The 21,313-nt window shown below is 42.0% G+C and overlaps 1 protein-coding gene across 1 annotated transcript in view; it reads left to right on the top strand.

Annotated features, from left to right (window-relative positions):
- CFAP61 (cilia and flagella associated protein 61) overlaps positions 1 to 21,313 on the top strand; it is a 294,422-nt gene that overhangs the window by 4,962 nt on the left and 268,147 nt on the right. Inside the window, exons 2-5 of the mRNA XM_028123773.1 lie at positions 4,289 to 4,439; positions 7,995 to 8,071; positions 8,902 to 8,969; positions 9,204 to 9,330. Of these exons, the coding sequence (XP_027979574.1) occupies positions 4,289 to 4,439; positions 7,995 to 8,071; positions 8,902 to 8,969; positions 9,204 to 9,330 (423 nt within the window). The remainder of the gene's footprint in view (positions 1 to 4,288; positions 4,440 to 7,994; positions 8,072 to 8,901; positions 8,970 to 9,203; positions 9,331 to 21,313) is intronic.

The following is a 21,313-nucleotide window of genomic DNA, read 5'->3' as shown; positions in this document are numbered from 1 at the left end:
CTGTGTGCCCAGAGCCTAGAAAAAAGCTTGGCACTTGGTATATATTCAAGAAATGTTTGTTGCATTAATGAATAAATCCACTACTAGCCATGTGATTTTGCATAACCTGCCTAAGCTGTAGCATCTTCATCTGTGAAACGGACAGTTATACCTAATTTACAGGATGAGTGGGATGGTGAGAGTAGTTGTTAAATACAGGGCAGTGCCTAGCTCCTAGGAGGTGCTCATAGCTAGTTTTCCCCTTCCCTCTGGTTTTGCCTATAAGGGAGCAGAGACTAGGGTCAGAAAGAGGCAGCCTTTTCTGTTATTCTCCTTCCCTTCCTTTCTCAGCAACCACACAGCCGTAGAACAGGATGAGGCATTGCTTTCTGAGTACAATGGAATTCTCTTCCATATATATTGTTAAAAGAAATCAACAAGCCACAGAACATGGTACAAAGGGAGGCATGATTGCCTCTGAGATGGAAAAGCAAGTGGCAGGGGGCCACTATACACCTTAATGAGTCTTGAATCTTTACCACGTGAATAAATTTCTGCATGCGAAGAAATTATAAACCCCCAGCTTGGTAGCAAATGTGCACTTGTGACTTGCCCCTCCTGGGGTGACATGTTGTCACGGTTGGCCTGAGCAGGAGGGGATGTGGTTGGGCTGTCCATGTCATCCCCAGTGATCCATGTGATCAGTTGTCAAGGGCCCATCCTTTTAGAGGTCTTCAGAGCATGGCATGGGGGGTGGAGATGGGGTTACAACTGGGGCCTTTTTACAGATTTTTTTCAAAAACCTTCCCACAAATCTGTTTTTTCAAATCCTGTACACAGTCACATACTAATTACCTGAAAGTTCTTGACAGTCAGTTTCTGAAGGTGAGCTTCACACAACACTGCTGGGCCTTGGAGTGGCTGTCAAGGTACCTTGAATCCACACATCTCATGTGTTTATGTATTTTCTGAATTAGCAGATATGAAAACATAATTTATGCTATGTGGGAGTGAGTGAAAGTTTTTTTTAATGTTAAAATGGGATCCTAATAACTAAAAAGGTTGTGACTTACCTCAGAAGCCAGCATATCTTCAGAAGTAAAAGTAAATTTATATTTTCATCAGTGTATGCCCAGCCCATGCAGCCTTTCATTTTTCCTGTTAGGTAACTCCCATCCCCTTGCCAGACCAAACGCAAAGCTCAGAGACCCATCTTACAAGCATTTCTAAAACGGTGGTTTCTTTCCTGGTTTTATTGCATTTCATTATATTACCTGCTTGCTCAGTCACAGATATAGGAATGAATACAATTGACCTCACCTAAAAACCCTGTTAAATGGTAGGGGAGAAAATAAGCAGATTGGGCATAGCAGATGAGTGGGGACAGGGCCAAAGTAATCGGCCACATCAAGTGCACGTGTCACGGTGCAGGGACCCGGGAGGGGGAGAGGAAACCATGACAGGCTCTGGGAACACCCAAATCTGTGCCATTCGTGCTGCTTAATAAGGCAGAAAATGGGCATACTGTTTCACCCAAGATTTCCATCAAGTGTAGTTAAATAAAATGAGTTTTGGCTGAACTTGGAAAATTCGCTAAACCAAGTGAACAAATGAGACATTACTTTAATGAAAAGAACTCTGATTTTGCTTGCTGGATAATAGTCTTGAGCTTTAACTTATTTTGTGTGAAATATATACGTGTGTGTGTATGTATATTTTTCTGATTTGGCTTATTCCAAAGAAGAATTCTAAATCCAACTTTTAAAAACAAGCCTTTTCCCCTACCTTTTTCCTCCTCTCCCTTCTTTTCTCCTACAATGATTTTTTATCTGTCCCATAGAGGGCTAATGTTAAAAGGTAATAAGAAGTGGAAATTATACATACAAAAGGATAATGCTACAAAAGTTACTTTCTTGCACTCAGCCATTTGGAAATTGAAGTGCATTTTCCCATTGAAACGACGTTATTCATGGCTGGCTTCCCAGCCAACCCACAAAAGCCTATTTAATCTATAATGTCTGTGTGGTATAGTACAGTGCTAATTGTACTATGGAACCCAACCACCACCCTAGGTTCCCATGGATAAATGTGTTTCAAGTTCAAATTGGGATTCCAGGAACACATTTCCCTTGTTTCCCTGAGGGGAAGGCAGCTGCCTTGTTCTAGCTCTTGCCCACTTCCTCCACCACCACCACCATCATTGCCGGGTCCTGTGCCCTGGGCATTTTCTCATCTGAATTAGAGTGAGGACTATCACTGTGAAGCAGTAGGTTATGGCTCTGGGAGCCTGGGGCAGAGGAGCCCAGAGGATCAGGAGCTGGAGGGAGCTGAAGTGGGAAGAGGGGCAGAGCTTTAGTGAATCAGAATGGAGAGATTGGGGGGCTGCATCCCTTTGCTAATGAGCTCCCTATGCAGGTAGTGTATTCTTGGGACCCGAGGGCAGTCTGCTGTCTTCTTTCCATGATAGCCAGTGCTAGGGCGGGGCCCTTGCAGCAGGTGCACCCAGAGGAAGTCCCCCATGGCTGAAGAGTGGACCTCCTATGAAGGGGGACAGTGACTATAGGTGCTGAGATCAACATGCCTAGCACAGTGTTTCCCAAAGATGCCTGTACCTCTGCTGGTAACCACGGTGATTTGTCTTGATACACCCAAGAACAAGTTTTGTTCTAAATGTATATCTTGATTTTTATGGTTAATCTTCTGTTTATAGCAAGGGATATCAGTTTTCTATTTATGATGTTGTTGCAAATTTCCTATTGAAATCATCTAAGCCAAAAGTGAACTGATTGGAAGAAAAAAAAATGAAGTACAGGAAGTGCATGTGTGTGAGAGGTTGTTTGGTGAATGACTCTAGTAAAATGGTATGCTGTCAAGTGGAAAGAAAACAGGCTACAAACAGTATGGGTTATGTTACTCCATTTTTAAAAACACACAAAGTACATTTCATTGTATAATTATTCTCAAAAAGATAAGTCTGGTAAGAGGGACACCAAAATATTGACACTGTTTGGTTACCTATGGGAAGTGGTATGAAGGATGACTTTTCCAATAATTTTTTCTCTTCTTGTGAGTACTTTCTGTTTTTGATTGCAGTCACAATTTGTTTTATGATGAAAATGTAACTGGAAAGCATATGGAACTCTCTCTCTATGCTCTCCATTATCTTTTCTCCTCCTTCAGTTACATGCTATCCTCTTAGGCACCTTACTAAGGAATGTGGGTAACTTCTGCCTTTGTTTTTTGAAGGAACCTTTAAATCTTTTTTCCTCCAACTTAAGATACCAGTAAATTCCACTCAGCTGAAAAAGTGAAAACGGCATCTCAATTTCTATACAAATGGTTCTCCAGAGCTCTTGCTGTCATGCCAGGGGAGCGGTTGGGAAGGACCATCGGGATGTCCCTTTGGGACAGCCACCAGAATAAGAGTTGGAAGACCTGCTTCTCCACCCTTGTCTTTTTTAACTTGCTGGGTTGCCTTGGCTTAAGCCAGACCCCTCAGGGTCTCCACTTCTGCTACTGGTTCAGGTGATAGATACTCACATCCCATAAGAATTCATCAGTCCAGGGAATTGGGCTTAGTGTTTGGAGAAATTGGTTAAGATAGCTGAGAGAGGTGGGGCTAAACTCTCAGTTTCACTGCTTTGCATAGGTGACCAACTCGTCCCAGCTTGCTCAGGACCTGTAGCCCTAGTGGTCCCATATCCTGGGGACCTTCTCAGTCTCAGGTAAACAGGGACAGTTGGCCACTCTAACTTTACATGTTTAGGCCAACACAGTGGAATTGACAACATGGGAAGTATAGGGAAAATGACAGTCAAACAATTTCCCCAGCCAATCTCCAAGAGAAACGTATTGGACACTTCATGTAAATATAACACCTTTCTAACGAAATGTAATTTTCATTTTTTTTAAAGATTATTTATTTATTTGACAGAGAGTGAGAGCAGGAACACAAGCAGGGGGAGTGGGAGAGGGAGAAGCAGGTTTCCCACTGAGCAGGGAGCCCGATGTGGGGCTTGATCCCAGGACCCCGGGATCACAACCTGAGCTGAAGGCAGATGCTTAACTGACTGAGCCACCCAGGCACCCCCGAAATGTAATTTTCAATAAAAATTTAGTTGATAGCCCGAGATGTCCTGAAAGATGTGCTCTCAAAGTTGCTGTCACATTTTTCCCAACTCTTCCAAAGGTTTCATACCTTATACAGTGGTTGCTAGGCTTCAGTAGCGGAAGGAAGGGGAAAAAGTACACCTCATCATCTCCCTTTTGGTAATCTTAGTCATGTGTGTGGTTTTAATCATTTCTGCAGGGAAAAGGCAAACCTTGCTGTTACACTCTGCAATGACAAGGAGGCGATCATGGCCCAGGCTACCTTCGTGGACTATCCCAACTGGAATGTGTCCAATCAGGACAACTGGGTGTCTGTGTTCCGGGAGCTTGACAGTGAAATTCCATGCACAGTAAGCAATTACACACAGTTCTTATTAGAACAGCCTTAATTTTGAAGGGAAACCCTGTGTTTGCACATATGTCTTTCCAGTTTTGAGACTGAACAGTTCCAAACTCATGATAGAAAGTGACATCATGACAGAAACAAAGTTAGCTAGCAGGGAAGAACGGTGAGTCTAAGAGCAAGAGGCCAGAGAGGATGCAGAAAGGAAGGTAATAGCCAGATCAGTCAGCTGGTGGCAAGGCCTTGGTCACCTCTATTGGTGAGGACTAGGAGGGAGCAGGGAATCAGCAGGAGCATCAGATGTGTGCTTCTCAGGTCTTCACACTGTGTCCCCAGCATCAGTGCCCAAAGTCTTTTTTTTATTGAAGTATAGTTGACACACAATGTTACATTAGTTTCAGGTGTACAACAGTGTTTGGACAGCTCTATATGTTATGCTATGCTCACCACAAGTGTAGCTACCACCTATCACTATACAATGCAATACCATTGACTCTATTCCCTATGCTGTACCTTTCATCCCCATGACTTATTCAGTCCATAAATGGAACTGTACCTCCCACTCCCTTTCACTCATTTTGCCTATCCCCCTTCCCTTTTAGCAACCGCCAGTTTGTTCTCTGTATTTATGGGTCTGTTTCTGGCTTTTTTTGTTTGTTTGTTCATTTGTGTTTTAGATTCTACATATGAGTGAAATCATTTGGTATTAGTCTTTCTCTGCCTGACTTATTTCACTTAGCGTAATACCTTCTAGGTCCATCTATCTTGTCACAAATGGCAAGATCTCATTTTTTATGGCCGAGTAATATTCCATTGTATGTGTATATATGTGTGTGGGTGTATGTATGTATGTGTATCACATCTTCTTTATCCATCCATCAGTGGACACTTGGGCTCAGTGTCTGAAGTCTTTGATATGTTGGGAGGGCACCTGCCTTTACACCTTTGCTCCCATAACAGTGATAATAGAGCCTCAGATCCCCGTTGCACTCTGTAATTTTTGAGGTGCCCTTGTGGACTCTGGCTCTTTTGATGTCTTCATCAAATGTGGGCACGTTACAACTTGTTGGCAACCTGACTTGGTAGCTGGTGCTGAGTCTGAGCTTTCTCTGCCCTCAGCCTGTCAGAGCCAGGCCTGCATATGGCCGCAGTTCTGTGGAGAGCTAGAGGCCATGACTGTGGGTAGCATGCTTGCCTGTCAGTGGAATTCAAGAGTGTGTCCCCAGAGCCCTAGGGAATGCCAACTGCGTGAATGAGTGAGTTCACCTCCCCATATACACGTGTATGTGCACACACATACATGCCCACGTGCACCCCAACACATCATCTAGCATTTATTCAGCTAAATAATGTCTTCCCCATGTCCTTTGCTTCTCCTTTTCCTCACTACTCTATACACCCAGTTACATTTTCAGAAAAATTATCTCAAACTTGGAAATAGGCCAAAAAGATGCTTTCAGTCCAATGCTTGTATGTCTGATTGATTTTCTATTGACCAGGCTATTGTACAGTTCTACAGGAACATTGATTAACTTTGTAGATTTTTGTCCATTCGAGATGTAAATAATTTCTGTCTAGTGGAAGAGATCACCTCAGAATTTATGGTTTATGGCCTTGTAGGACATTAACTATTTTGTATCTAGCCTAGCAAATCTTATTCTAACATTCCCTCATTAAAATACCTGAAGTAGCCAGCTCCTCAAGTGCAGCAAATTGTTTTTATCATCCCACCAATCGCCTCTTTAATTGATGGGTTGAATAAATCTCTGACGTGTGCTTATTTGATGTTTGTATTAGGGTCATGACTTTACCTTATCAAACATCATAAATTAACACCCTTATTCATAAATTCATTCCCCTTTTGTTCCTTTGCTTGTTCTCTTAAGATTGTTTCTCTTTGAACTACTTTTAAACTCCTTCGGCAGTATAGAGCTCAGCTGTCCAGTATGGTGGCCATCAGCTATACATAGCTATTGAGTACTTGACATGTGCTAGTCTGAATTACGATGTGCTGTAAGTGTAAAATATACAGTGAATTTCAGATACTTAGTAGGAAAAAAGAGTGTAAAATATCTCACAATTTTTATTTTACTTGTCAAAATGATATTTAAGTATGTTAGGTTAAATAAAATATATTGAAAATTAATTTTATGTGTTTATCTTTATTCTTTTTTTATGTCTACTAGAAAATTACATATCCTGCTTGTATTTGTGGTTCAAGTTATTTTGTTATTGGACAGCATTGGTATAAAGCCTTAAGGCTTAATGTATTACTTATGCCAGGGGTATTTGCAACTGAAGTAATGCTTTTTATCTTAAAGCTAAAGAATAAACCTTGAATTGTAATATTTTTGATGGAAGAGAGAATTTGGAAGATAAATCAGCCAAATAATAATCTGTGTACTCCTAAGACTAGTCCTGTTGAGAATGTACAGCAGATGTTAAGTAAGGTGGTTGTGGGATCAGCAGGTAACACATGGAAAGTGCTCACAGTGGTGTTGTGGCTGTTGCTATCTGGACTGTAGGGTTTGTATTGTTTGCCTTTTGGGAGCTTTCAAGCTCCTGAACCAAACTCATGATTCTTTTCTTGCCATTTTATGTCTGATAAACACCCCTCTGAGTATTTCTAAGGCATGCACTATCCAACAGGAGGGGAGACCAAGGCACACGGATGTGCAGGTGGTAACCCAAGGCTGTCTATAAAATTGCTCAGAAGACAAGAAACACAGAAAGCACTCCTGTTGTCCTGATTTCTGGGTACAAGCACCACCCTCACCGGTTAACCACCTCACATTTGCATTATCTCTGGAATTTGAAAATTTGCCCATAAACACTGGGGTACCGAGTTAGGCAGACCAACGTGTGGATGTATGAAATAACTGCTCATTTTTGAGACCACTTAAAATGTCTTCAGAAGTTAAGAGACAAAGCTCTTTAAAAATTGGAAAGATTTAACCTAAAGTCCTGTTCCAATCTTGCTACTTTGAGTTTCCAGCTCTCAGGTTTTCTGGCTCCCAGGAGTAATATTCGATTCTGACTCTGGGAATGTTGAACAAAACAAGCTATTGGATTCATAACGTGGCATCTGCCTTCCATCCTTCAAATTCATAAGAGAATCTTTCTCTTGTGTCACTTGAATAGAGCAGCAGCTGCTGACTCAAGAGCCCCGGGGAATGGGTGATTGTCTTTCACTTGGCATAGACACCCCCGAGGACAAGACTACTGAGTTAATAATCGATTTCACTCCCCTGCAGGCACTTCCCTGCCCCTAGCCCCATTCGTGAGGGCAGGAAGAAGGGCTGGATGCACTGGACTCATTTACAATCCCTGTTTCCTTGAATAATTCTAAGCTCGGAGGACAGAAGGCAGCAAATGGAGTCAGTAAGATAGCTCGAATGCTGCCTGGGTGTCTCATCACTACAGACATGAAATATCACCCCCCAAACCGGGCAGTTCTGAGCCTATGGCCACCCCCCAAATCCTCCCCCCCCATTTCCCACGCTGCTCTGACATGGCCCGAATGCTGCCTCAGCCTTTAATCATGTTCTGCTTTCTTGTGCAGCCTCTGAACACGTTGTTCCTGCACCTCTTTGTGGCGGTGGATGAGTATTCTGTTGGTTGCTGCAGAGAGATTATTCGGTGAGTAGCTGGGGTCTTGCAGACCGCGATGTCAGGGGGCTGGCCAGCAGCACCATAGACAAGACATGTTAATGCCAAAATGACACGAAAGAGACTATGTGCCTAGTTTGAAAATATTTTCAAAGGACATGAAATTCTTTGAGGTGTTTAATTTGCTCGTAACTTAGGGCTGTATTAAAGCCTCTATGCTGAACAGCAGAGATATTTCTGAAAGAAAACAATCTATTTCTTTGAGTCAACACATCTTTCACTACCATCATTGAGGCAAACAGGTAGTGCAGTCGTTTAAAAAAAATGGATTTGGGGAGGAAGAGTAAAGCATCATAAGTTTGAATGTTTCTAAAAATAGTTTTCCTCAATCTTATCTTTAGAAATGTTTATTAACCTGACAGACTGCAGAAGCATCCTGAATAATCTGGAGTGTCGAAATTTGATCAGTCAGGCTACCAGGTGATGGTGCTGTGTCTCTGACAGCCTGCACAGACATTTGGGGGTGGTGGCCTCAGCTTTCAAGTCACTTTGTAATGTCACACCAGACCATCCAGATGCCAGGTCAAAGGTTAATGTCAGCAGAAATCTGGTGTGCCAGATTTCTTCTCTCTACCTCCATGGAACAGACAGAAAAGAGGCCGGTTGGAATTTAAGGAAATGTAGAGAAGGAAAAGAAATTGCCTTGAAGATGTTCTTGCCTTTGCAGGCAGGGAGCAGAGGAGCCCAGGTGGATTTATGAACATCTGATGTTTTTAGTGAAGGCATGTGTCTCACACAGTGCTAGCTAATGGGATTTCTTTGCTATTAACACCTGTCCCGCCCTCTCTTCCCCTTGCCAGGACCGTGTTTAAGGCAGTGCCAGAACTGCACTTCATATTCCTCATAGTGCCATCCTACATGAGCCTAGGTAAGCTCTACGCAACCACCTCCTGTCCCCAGTCGCCGACATAGGAAACTCACACTTAAAATGGCACTTTGGGGAATGGGAATAAGAATGGTCTCCAGGTCCTAAATGTATCATGTGCCTATTTGATCATAACAATTAAAATACAACTTAGAACGGAAGTTACGTTTTGTTACGAAGTATGAAAGTTATTCCTTGGTAAAAATGAGGCCACATTTCTTTGTCTCCGTGATTTAGGCTCGACTCTCATAACTGTGTTTGAGCAAGTGGGGAACATTCCAAGTCTGACGTATGATGAGGACTTTGCCGTGCATATATGTCACAGGCACAACCATTACCCCCAGCTGCACATCCGCAATGCCAGGTAAGGCTGGAGCAGTGCCTTTTCTGACCTCAGGTTTACCCGGACACTTACCTTACAAAGAGCTGCTAAATTGCCAGTTCTTACTGTGAGTATTTATAACTTGGATTAAATTATTTTTTAATGCCCGTAAGTAACTTTATTTGGAGATGTTTTCAGTTCCCCTTGCTGACATAATTTACAGGACTAAATATCTGATGAGACTCATGTGGTGCTATGTGGCCAACAAAGTTGTACATTTACTATTTAATTGAGTTTCTGAAACATGCAATCCTTGGCCCCACCGTGGGTGAAATAACTTTCAAATAAATGTAAAAATAAATCCGCCTGTTTAGTTTTCCCAGTAAAGCCCACCTATTTTCTGACATTGACCCTAAAGAGGAGTTTTGGAAGTTGAAGGTCTTTACCGTCAATGGGCCCAATGACATGACCCAAAGTTCAGCAGCCTTAAGAAGATGGCTCTGGCAGATTCTCTTTTCCAAAAATGGCTGCAACACCATCTTACATCCTGCAAGCTATCCTACAAGGGGATCTTAGGAGACTGTTGTGCTGGAGAGGCCACATGTTGGCCCTGGGGTCGACAGCCCCAGCATGGCTCCCACTGACAGTCAGCATAGACTACCAGCCATGTGAATGAGCCATTGTGGACGTCCAGCCAAGGAGAGCCCCATATGTCTGAAGCCCAGCTGACATGTGACTGCAGCCACAGGAGAGACCCCAAGCAAGGACTGACCCAACTGAGTCTTCCCAGATTTCTGACTTACAAAGTTGTGAGCAAAATAAAAGGGATTTTTGGAATAAAAGTGCATATGAAATCATTTTACAAGGGTCGTTGCACGGTTTTATCAGTGAAGAATAAATTGTGTCTTCTTGGGTCAACTGTTGTCATGAATGCTGTATTTCTTTAGAAAGTATTAAATTTAAATTTTTTAAAAAGTGAGAGCCTACTATTTACCAGTCCTGTAGTATTATGGCATAATTGTTAAGAATATGCAATAATGAGGGACCCCTGAGTGGCTCAGTTGGTTAAGCATCTGCCTTCGGCTCAGGTCATGATCCCAGGGTCCTAGAATCGAGTCCTGCATCAGGCTCCCTGCTCTGCGGGGAGCCTGCTTCTCCTTCTGCCTGCCACTCCCCCTGTTTCTGCGCACTCTCTCTGACAAATAAGTAAATAAAAATCTTAAAAAAAAAAAGAATTTGCAATAACGGCACAAGATCTAGATTCTGATCTTGATTCAACTACTCACCTGATGGGTTAACTTAAAAAAGAAACTTGGCCTCTTCAGGCCTTAGTTTTATTCCTGTCAGTGGGTATCAGGGCATTGTCTACTGCATGGGATCGTTGCAATGATTGGATAAGCTGATGGATGTACTAAGTAGTTCATACAGGTACTTAGCACACTTCCCGTCACATGTCAGTGCCCAAGGAAATGAAATATTATTAATATTAAGTTAAATAGGAGCGCCTGGGTGGCTCAATTGATTAGGTGTCTGTCTTCAGCTCAGGTCATGATCCCAGGGTCCTGGGATCAAGCCCCACATCAGGCTCCCTGCTCAGCGGGGAGTCTGCTTCTCCCTCTCCCTGCCCCCTGCTCATGCTCTCTCTCACAATCTCTGTCTCTCAAATAAATAAATAAATAAAACCTTTAAAAAATATTAAGTTAAATAGGGAAGACAGACCCAGCTACAATAAACTATAATGCTGGGTGGCTTAGAAAAGGAAAGGACAGAGAAAGAGGAAGACAGCTTCATACAGAACCTCTGTGCCCACCCCCATCCCCAAATCTAAATATCCATCAACAAATAAATGTTTACATTTACAAACTGTGGTGCATCCATGCAGTGGATACTTCTCAGCAATGAAATGCAATGAACTTCTTATAGATACAGGAGGGCCGATCAATCTCAGTTCATGCTGAGTGAAAGGCAGACATAGAAACAAAGACCATATACTACTGACTCCTCTTGTGTGATGTGCAAATGGCCAGTCGATACAGATTGGGAGCAGATGAGTGGTTGCCTCTGGTGGAGGGAAGACTACACCTGGGAGGAACACGCTGGAATTCTGGGGCAATGGCAGTGCTCTGTGTATTGATTAGGGGACATGCAGTTGCCAAAACTCACCCAACTTAATACCTGTGCATTTTACTATATGTTACTATGTCTCAATTTTAAAAATAATTTAAAATAAGGCTTCACAGAGAAGGTAGCCTCTGAATCCGGTCAGAAAGGATGAGCCAGAGTTTAGTCAGAGGGACAGACTCAGCAAAGCTGTAGAGGCAGGAAAGCACCTGGAATATCTATTAGCAGGCAGTAGGCAAGCGTGGCTGCTTTCACGGTGTGGAGAGGAAGAATTACAATGAGAAGGCTTTATCCTGGAGCCAGCAGCGAGCACTGATGAAGAAAGGCATGATATGGGCTGGGTGTGAAACATAACTGACTTTTGTGTGGTTAGTGGCTTATAAGGGAGGCGCACAGAACAGTCTGGCCCAGAAATGATCCTAGCTGGAATTCAGGCACTGACAAGTCAAAGAGATCCAGCTGGGGGTGGGGGGTGCATGGATGCAAGGAAATGTTTAAGGGGGAAAGTGCAGTTTGGTTGCCAGCTAGATGGAGAAGTTGAAGGATGAGAACGAGTTAATGGTGACTCGGGTTTTTAAGTATGGGGGTGGGGATGGTGGGTTCATGAGCTGAGAGTAGAAATAATAGGGTTAGATGGATAGGTGGGATGTGGGAACACAGGAGGTCATGAAAATAAAGGAGATTGTCCAGTTGAGGAGGAGATTTTAAAGTGAAAAAGCAGAGGCCTAGGGCGGAATTTTGAAAGGTGAAAATGAGCTGTTAATGATAAGGAAGCAAACTAGAAGAGAGGGAGAGGAGTCTTATGGAAGTCAGACTCATAAGTCTGGCAAATGATGCAGGGAAATCAAATAATTGGAGTCTAAAGAAGAGGCCTTTGGACTTAGAAATTTAAAAAGATGCAGAGGAGTTGAATAAAATTGAAGTTCTAGCCAAACTGACCAAGGAAAAAGAGAAGACAGATTACTAATATCAGAAATGAAAGAGGTGATACCACTATAGATCTTACAGACGTAAAAGGATAAGGGCTCTGTAAATTCAACAATTTAGATGAAATGGGCCAATTCCTTGAAAAACACAATCTGCCAAAACTCATTTAAGAAAAAAAATGATAATAACTTGGAGAATTCTGTATCTATTAAGGAAAAGTTGAGTGAACTTTGGGTGAGAGGCAGGGTGGCTGCCTGCCTCTCCCCCAGTCTCCAGCCCTGACCCTGCCTCATCCTGATTTGCTTCTCTTCTTTTTCTCTTGTCCTCATGGCTCTGAACTCTGTCTTCCCAGGACCTGGACCTCAACTTTCTCTCAAGCTCATCCCTTTGGCTCTTCTGTGCCAACAGTGGGCACTTAGTCACCAGTGCCCTACCTCCAGCCCCTTGGTTTGGGGTCTGGTCTTGTCTCTCCTTGAAGGGCAGAGTTGGGTTTTGGAAATCACATTGCAGTGAGCTGAATAAATGAGAGGTAACGAAGTGAAGGCAAGGGGATATCCACTGCTCTTTAGAGAAGTTTGGTAATGAAGGAGCAAAGACCAGAGCAAAGAAGCAAAGAGAAGACGGATGATGAACGTTATGCAAACAATGTAAAGTGATTTCATTTTTACTATCCACGTAGAGCATTTATTTGCATTCTAAGATCCAGACAGCTTGTGTCTAAAAAAAAGATTATCAAGATTACCAATATTTTACAATAATATTGTAATATTGATACAAATTATCCACCTAATTTAGGACAAGAGAGAAGAAAATTCCTTGTAGAAAACCATTTTTTTAAAATTTCTTTTTATTCATAGCCAAATACATTATAATTCTCTTTATAAAACCCCTTTGGTCAGGATACAAATGCTAATTCAAGCCAAATGCATTCTGAAGAAAAGGAATTCTGTGAGTGAAATATATTTTTTAAATAACATTTTTAATTGATTCTCTCACACCTTTCAAATCTTCCTTCCTGATTTATGAAGTTTCTCTTGTTAGTATCAGCACAGGAAAATAGGTCCTCCTGCCCTTCAGGAAATTAGTCTTTAAAGGAGTTTTATTGTAAAACTATTCACAAGTAGGCAGTTTCTTTATTATGTTAGGAGAAATTTACATAAATTGCTTAGGATCTTGTAAGTAGTCTAATAATTGGCTGAACTTTTGTCTTCATTTAAAAATTTCTCATTTTATTCTGCCATTTGCTAATTAGCTTGGAGGATGGGTTCATTTAATAAAATGAATTCTATTTTCAAATTAGAGCAATTTTTAAAGTAAAATTACTCATTGAATTCTTCTATGTGAGTATATAACTACACACACATGTGCAAGTATATGTGTATTCTCTTTGTCTCTCTTTTTGTCTGTATATAGTAATGATCATATGTTCTGTTAATTGTATTTTTCATTTAATATAACAGTTCATCATCCTTCTAGATCAGTTTTATTCTTTTTAATGGCTGCATGGTATTTCAACATGTGGCTCTAATATTCATTTAATTATGCCTTATTTATGGAAATTTGTCCTCATTTTCTTCCTATAACAAGTAGTACTATGGCCTTGTAATGTGTATCTTCAGGTACTCATGCTATTTTTTTTTTCTGTAATATAGGTACAAGAAGTAGAATTTCTAGGTAAGAGTACATTAAATACTAAGATTTAAAAATAGATGCTACCAAGTTATTTAACCAAAATATAACAATTTATATTCTAACCAACGGAGTCTAGTTTCCTTACATTTCACCAATGCTGGATGTTTTCAGTTATTAAAACTGTTTCCAATCTGTTAGGTCAAGCCAATATCTTGTTATTTTAAATTGCATTTATCTAAATATTTTGTGGGTTTGAGTGCTGTTTTAGGGGTTTTGTCTGAAATAAAATAGTTGCATTTAAAATAATTTCCGGGCGCCTGGGTGGCTCAGTTGGTTAAGTGACTGCCTTCGGCTCAGGTCATGATCCTGGAGTCCTGGGATCGAGTCCCACATCGGGCTCCCTGCTCAGCAGGGAGTCTGCTTCTCCCTTTGACCCTCTTCCCTCTCGTGCTCTCTATCTCTCATTCTCTCTCTCTCAAATAAATAAAATCTTAAAAAATAATTTCCAATTTAGAAATTATCTGGATGGATGATTAAATGTATGTATACATAGTAGATGATTTTAGGGGGGAGGGTAGATAGGAACAGCAGGTGAGGGGGGCACATTTCTGAGAGTATTTTCTTGACTTTTTTTTTCTTACTTACTATGTCACCAGTCTATTTTAAGAGGATATAAGTCAGGAACAGTCAAATGGGAGAGATGCACAGGGCGAAGTGTGGGGAAAGGGAGCAGAGCTTCCATGCCCTCTCCAGGTGGGCTACTCTCTCTCAATCTCCATGCACTCACCAACCCGGAAGCTCCTTATTTTCTTAAAGTATGTAGACAGTATACCAAATTTGGATCTTGGCAATTGTCATTTTCTTGAGGAATTTTAAAGCTCAAGTACTTCCAGCATAGATATTTGGCAAGACGTTATTGTATTATTATCTATTATTGTAATAGATAATCCTATAGACTTAGATAATTCTATATAATCTATTATTGTAATAGAAAATGATATCTAAATCTAATACTGAAACTGACATGTACAGAGGCAGCGTATCTAAAAATGACGTCTTTCTTTCACTTTTTAGTAAGGCGACATCTTTGCTAATCTACTCGCTGATGCCCCACTTGCTATTCAGGATGTGGGTTGCTCAAGAAAAGGTGTAGACTGTGCCCAGGCCAGTGCTGGCTCCTAGTAAGCATGTGGTAAACTGATGGTTTTGAGTTAGTTTATCTTCCCAGGCCTGCCTTCCTTTCCTCCTTTGCCCTTGAAAACTTTATTAAGTTATGGACTACAACCTTCAAGGGGACAAGGATGTCCTGGCCTGAACTAAATCTTCCCAATTCCTGACCTTGAGGTCTTGCTCCTTCAGTCTCTGATGGCGACACATCCTGCTTGCTCAGCCTACAGAAAATCTGCAAGTAGCAAGCGACAAGAGGAATATGGTCCTGATGGCAAAGAGATGACAGTGGGTACTTTGTAAGGAGGTAGGGGCATTTATAAAAAGACAATTTAGCATACAGTAGTGAATTCATGAGGGAATGGTGACATTATGACAATTGATGGTTTTGCTTGTTGGAAGGTAGAGAAGTATGACACATTTTAAGAAGCCTTCTGTCCAAAGTTTTGATACTAGCAGGTGTAGAATTTCAGGTAGGCAGAAAATGCACTTATGTAGATCATTTCCCTTCCTTAAGGATGCAGGAAAAAAGATTTTTCACAAGGTCAGATGAGCATGGCTGTGCATCCTCTTAGGCTGCTGCTTTTCTCTTATTTCCCCCACATTGATTTTTTGACATCTGTCTCATCAATAGTTACTTGCACTGATAATTAACAGTGAAGAACACAGTTCTTAAAACACTAGACCAGACAAGGGTTTGAGGATGTAATTATCCTTCCCCTGTTTACCTAGCAACAAGTTCAGAACCAGGGAATTAACACTGTAATACCCAGTCCCAGTTCTTTGATTTACCCATGTGGAAAATTGTGCTGTAATCTGCCCTTCCACTTAGACACTAATTATTAAAGTTACTGTTCTATATTTTGTGTAATATTTGAAATAAAGCATAGCTGCTTCTGGACACACCTTTATAATCTATAGTGGACTTGATTAGTACTCAGTGGTGGGTTTGAGATGTTCTCAGACTGAAAAACTGTTGGAATAGTCTTTCTTGGGGAAAACCTACCCTTTTCAAGTCTTTTGGGGGTGTGGGGGAGGACTTGCCAGGGAAGGATTATGTGCTGTCAGTCAGTGTTGTAAAATGACTAAAATAGAGTGCTGCTTTTCTGCTGATAATAAAGGTTAACCAGATTGTGTCAACATTATTGCTATGTAAAATAGGTGAAAGACAATTTAGGGCTTTAAAACATAAGACTGGTAGTTTTTAAACATGAACTTTTCACCTTTTAAAGCAATTACTTTTATTAAGCATTTGACATCCTCATGCTTTTCTGAAATTCACTTAAGTTGGACTTCTGAGCGATTTCATAGGAATGAACGTTCTGAGGCTTAAGTTATGAGAATCCTAAAGCATTCAAAAAGAAGGGATAGCGCAGTTAGGAGCTTCACTGTTGCTCTTCTTGGGTCTTGGTAAGTGACCCAGCCAATAAAATCTGGTTAACAATCCAGCTGGAGTGTCGGCATGCCAAGATAGACTTCTGGATCAGATCCTGGTGGTATAAACGGCAGGGGCCTCTTACTGGCCTTGCACATGCTTTGAAGTCATTTAGGGCTTAAAATCCTCCTCATTTTAAAAATCATGACATTTTCCAAGGAGTAGAACCTAAACGGTTCCAAAATCCATCTTCAAGTTCTAAAATGGAATATGTGGTTGAGGAATGATGGATTTGATTTTCTTAAAGAAGACCACTAGAGGTCACAAGAGATCTTGGAAAGAAAAAGGTGCTTTGTTTTCCGCTTCTGAAGAAAAAGACTGACTTTAGGTTCTCCTACCTCAAGTAGAAACAGTGTTTGTGGTAAAAGGTTGGTTTAATCCAAATACACTGCTTTCTTTAGGACTACCACTAAATTAGATTCTCTGTGAGTTTTTTTCCTTCATTCACTGTTTTCTGATAGCACAGGCACACACTCACTCTTGGACTTGAAGAAATACACTATTTAGGGCATTTCAAGTAACATCAGAATCACTTTTTCAACAGTACATGTTTAAGTCTAGCTAATGAAATGCAAATCCTCTCTGGATGTGGAAAATACCGTCAGACAGGAGAGGAGAGGCCAGGCCAATATTCTGAATGCAAAGGTGGCTAGTCCCTGCTACTGCTGTTGTTCCAGTCCTTAAGTGTGAACTTTCCATCTGTGAATTCGCAATGCTTTCTTTGCTGGCAAGGAAACAATGCGCATCTCCCACCCTGGAGGGAAGCTAGCCTGTGGATTTTCCTCTAGGATTGTAATTATACAGAAGAGTGGTCAGGATGCTGAAGCTTTGAAGCAATCTGGGGGTCTCCCTTGTCACCAAGAGACCATGCCAGTCCCCTGGGAAAGTTCTGTGGGTGCCAGGCATCATGATGTTCTTGAAAGCCCAGCTAACTGACGTAGTGGAAATGAGGAGAGCGCGTCCTCCCAGGAAGCCAGGGAGAGCCATCCCATTCCTGTCATCCTCTACCTTGCCTGCCCCTGGGTTTGAGGACACCCACACGCCAAGTGATGTGTCCTTGAGAAGCTATTGATTTCCTCATGCTTTTGATTCTACTCCCATTTTCATCTGATACATTTGTCAGAGTCTGATAGACATTTAGGTACCTGAGCAATCAATCAGTCTTTATGGGATGGACCTCTTTTCTCCTCCAAACAAAGTGAAATAAAATATTCTGTAACTGATTACATTAACAAGCACATCATTGCCTCCTCCAAGCCACTTCCCGAATGGAAGAATGTTGCTTTTCACCCAGAAAATGGCATTGTTCCCATTGTATTTATGTTGATGAATTATAGCCTGACATAGGCATAAGCCCTGAAATACTGTGGGTCACAGAGGTGCTGGGCACATGGCTGTACTGTGCTGAATGGATTCACAGTGAGTTGCCACTCTCCTGTCCCAGAGGCAGGCAGTGCTCATCAACTCGATGTGCTCGTTTTGAAACATTTTACTGGATGAATTGTTTTTCATAGCTGGGGTAGTTTGTTTCTGTGGGGCTGGATTTTGTCATATGCCATTTGAGACACTGCAAGGCTGATGTCATACTTTATCATTAGCACTGAGGCTGATGCAAGATCATAAATTATCGATTACCCCAAGGAATGCATTTGGCAGAACAAGTTCCACTGTATCCATTTTGGGGAAGAGCAGAAGGGAGAGACTCCTTAGAAGGCCACAATTTGGATATGTTCTTCTTATTTTTCCTGGAAGAATTAGTAGTGAGGTCTGATTATGGATAACTTTGTTAGTAGGCTGCAGAGGGCTTGTGATTAGGTACACGGCCTTGGGCCTCTCTGAGCCTTTATTTCGGATTTTTATATCCATGGAGTATTATTTTGGTATCCATCCTATGTAGATAAAAGTCCATGGTACACAGTTGATTTTGGAGTTTTCTATAAGATAGGTGTCTCAATTCACTAAAAAAGGACTAGGATATTGAATTATCTTCCCGTTATTTACAACAGTTATCTCTATTAATATCAATGTGGAGTTTTGTTTTTGGCAAAGTGTTTGAAGTGGATTTCTTGGCTATTCTCTTTTAGAATCTTTTTTGTTTTTTCAAACAAGTATCATTCAGGACTCTTTATGGAGAAAAGCTCCCCTCTGTTAACAGAGCCCTTTTGGCAGGTTAAGTGGGGAAGTGGTTTCTGGAATGCAGTGGGTATTCTAGGTTCTTTGAGCAGAGGTCCTGAGTGCCGGGGGTGGGGGGGGGGTGGGGGGGTGGGATGCAGCAGGGGAATGTGAAATATCCCCAGAGCAAGTGCTGCCGAGGGCTTACTGCCTACAGAGAGTCCCTTGTATCACTGCATTTTACCCTCCCTGCTGTCCTTGTCCCTGCCTGTTTAGTAGACGAGAAACCAAGGCTTAGCACTGAAGTGCCTAGGCAGGTTTCTCAGTCAGTACAGGGCTGTGGGCTCCCCTCAGGCCACACGTCCCTCACCTGGAAAACGGGCTTAGCAATGGCACACCTCAGCGCTGCCAGTGCATGTGGGCTACCCATATATCCTGGGGATGGGAAGGGCCCTGCCCACATTGGCTGTCACCGTTTCTCCTGTGCTACGGCCTGCAGGGTATGCAGATGTCAAAGGTCAACAAAGCCAGACTGGTTAAAGTGGTAAGGACAGATTTTAATTGGTAATAACTATTACAATGGGGAAAAGCGTGCAGTGTCAACTGAACTCAACTTTGGTTTGTACAGAGGTGACTGGACCTTTTAGAGAGAAAATGAGGGAATTGGGAGGGGGCAAGGAGAGCCTCAGTAGAGTCAGGGACATGAAAAACTACAAGAAGTGGGAAGTGTGGTTGTTTCTTGTGAAACCTGAGTTTGCTAGCTGGAGCTTATTGAAGTTAGGCTCCTGCCCTCCCAAAGAGACTGGGAGACAAGGGCCCCACCTCAGGTGTTGGCTGGAACAAGTAGGCCATTCTTTTGGCAGCCTTGCTTTCTCAGGAAGGCACTACGAGGGGGGCTGGGGTCAGCCTCAGGTTGTGGTCTTGAGCTCAGAGAAACTATGTGGGTGTTTGTTCAAGTCTTTATAGACCAAGGTTGAAGTCTAGTCGAGAAGAAGGTTCAGAGTGTCTTGGTTAAGCTTTGTTACAGAGAAGCACAGGACTCCATCTCTGTCCCCAAAGAGAATATTCCTTGGTTGGGAACATGCTCTGCTTTGACATTAACACAAAAGTGGACAATAGATATCCAGCTTTGACCCTGTCATTAGGTTCCTGGGAAAGGAGCCTGGGAAGATGAACCACTGGAGGGTATGGGGGGGGAGGGAGTGAGCCTTGAAGGATGCCGGAATTCGGATAACTGAGGGAGTCACAGTGCTAGATTAGGGACAGAGGCAGAAGGAGGGAAGATGGTGAGGTCCCCTTCTAGGGACAATGAGTAGATCAACTTGTGTTATTGTTGCTGATAATGATGGAAAGAGGCTTTAAAAATGAGACTAAGGGCTCTGGGCTCATCCCAGAAACAGGGGTTGCTAGCAAAAGTTTTTGAGTAAGGGAGCGAGGTGAAGAAAGCAGAGTTTTAAACAGATCAGTGATAGTGGACAGAATGGGAAAGTTTATACCTACAGCGGTCAGTGGGCAACGGGCACAATGATTCAGCGTCTGTAGTGATAACCTCTTCCATTCCATGAGTTGATTATAAATGTTCTTCAGTTGTTCTTATTGACCCTTCCTACCTAAGTAGTAGTAATATTAATAACAGCACACCACACATTAGCATCTCACCATTTAATTTACTGTCTTTATGACAGATGAGAAAACTCTGGCACAGGGAGGTTAAGTGATTTGTCCAAGGTCACAGTTTTTAAACCCAGACTGAGCCCTGCGGGCCTTCAATGCATTTATGGTGGAGCTTTGGTACGCCCAGCCACAGGTGACCACTGGTAGCTCTCACAGTGATTGTGCACACGCAAACATAGATGGGTAGGTAGTCAAAGACTACTTTAAAAAATTAGTGTGGGCCTGAAATAACTTGTGAAATGGCTATGGTGTCACATACAGTCCCGTCCATCCTAAAGACTGTTTGTTTCTGGCTCCATGTTTTAAGTGTATTTAGTCATTATTTTAATAATTCTGGTATAATGAACACATAGTGTTATATTAGTTTCAGCTGTACAATATAGTGATTCAGCAGTTCTATACATTACTCAGTTCTGGCTCCACTTTTTAGACCCATCACTAGAGAATCCCTCTGATGCTCTGGCATGTGGGATGAGACTGTTGGTTGGTTATGACATCACTGCCAGGTTGATAGTATAGTATAACAAGCAAATATCCTGGTTTCCTGGATAAGGACCCTCTGCTGTTTCTCCTTCCAGAGAGTGTTGATAAGAGATGAAGAATAAGGTTCAACCTGAGGAGTTATGTTTAAGCCCCCCTGGTCGTCATCTTCTCTTTGTTTCTTCTTCTACATGCTCTGTTGGCTAGCTTTCCCCTACATCTGAGGTTTTATATAGCAGAGATCTAGTTTTTCAAATATGTATTTCTTCTATCAAGATGGTGCTTCCATCAAGATGGTGCTTCCATCAAGATGGTGCTTCCATCAAGATACTTATTACTGATGAAAAACCAACATCATTCCAACAGATGAGGCTCTGTCACCAGAGATAAAGGTTTCATCATGGGTACAGGGTAGAGATTTTCATCCAGAGTGCATGCAGTTGTCCACTTTAAAGCATTTAGATGTGGAGAGTAGAG

Source organism: Eumetopias jubatus, unplaced genomic scaffold (genome assembly GCF_037043125.1).
Source record: "Eumetopias jubatus isolate StellerSeaLion01/CBP00866 unplaced genomic scaffold, mEumJub1_p1.0 scaffold_9, whole genome shotgun sequence".
NCBI classification, from domain to species: Eukaryota; Metazoa; Chordata; class Mammalia; order Carnivora; family Otariidae; genus Eumetopias; species Eumetopias jubatus.
The sequence above is the reverse complement of the archived record's forward strand: the minus strand, read 5'-3'. Positions and strand labels throughout refer to the sequence as shown.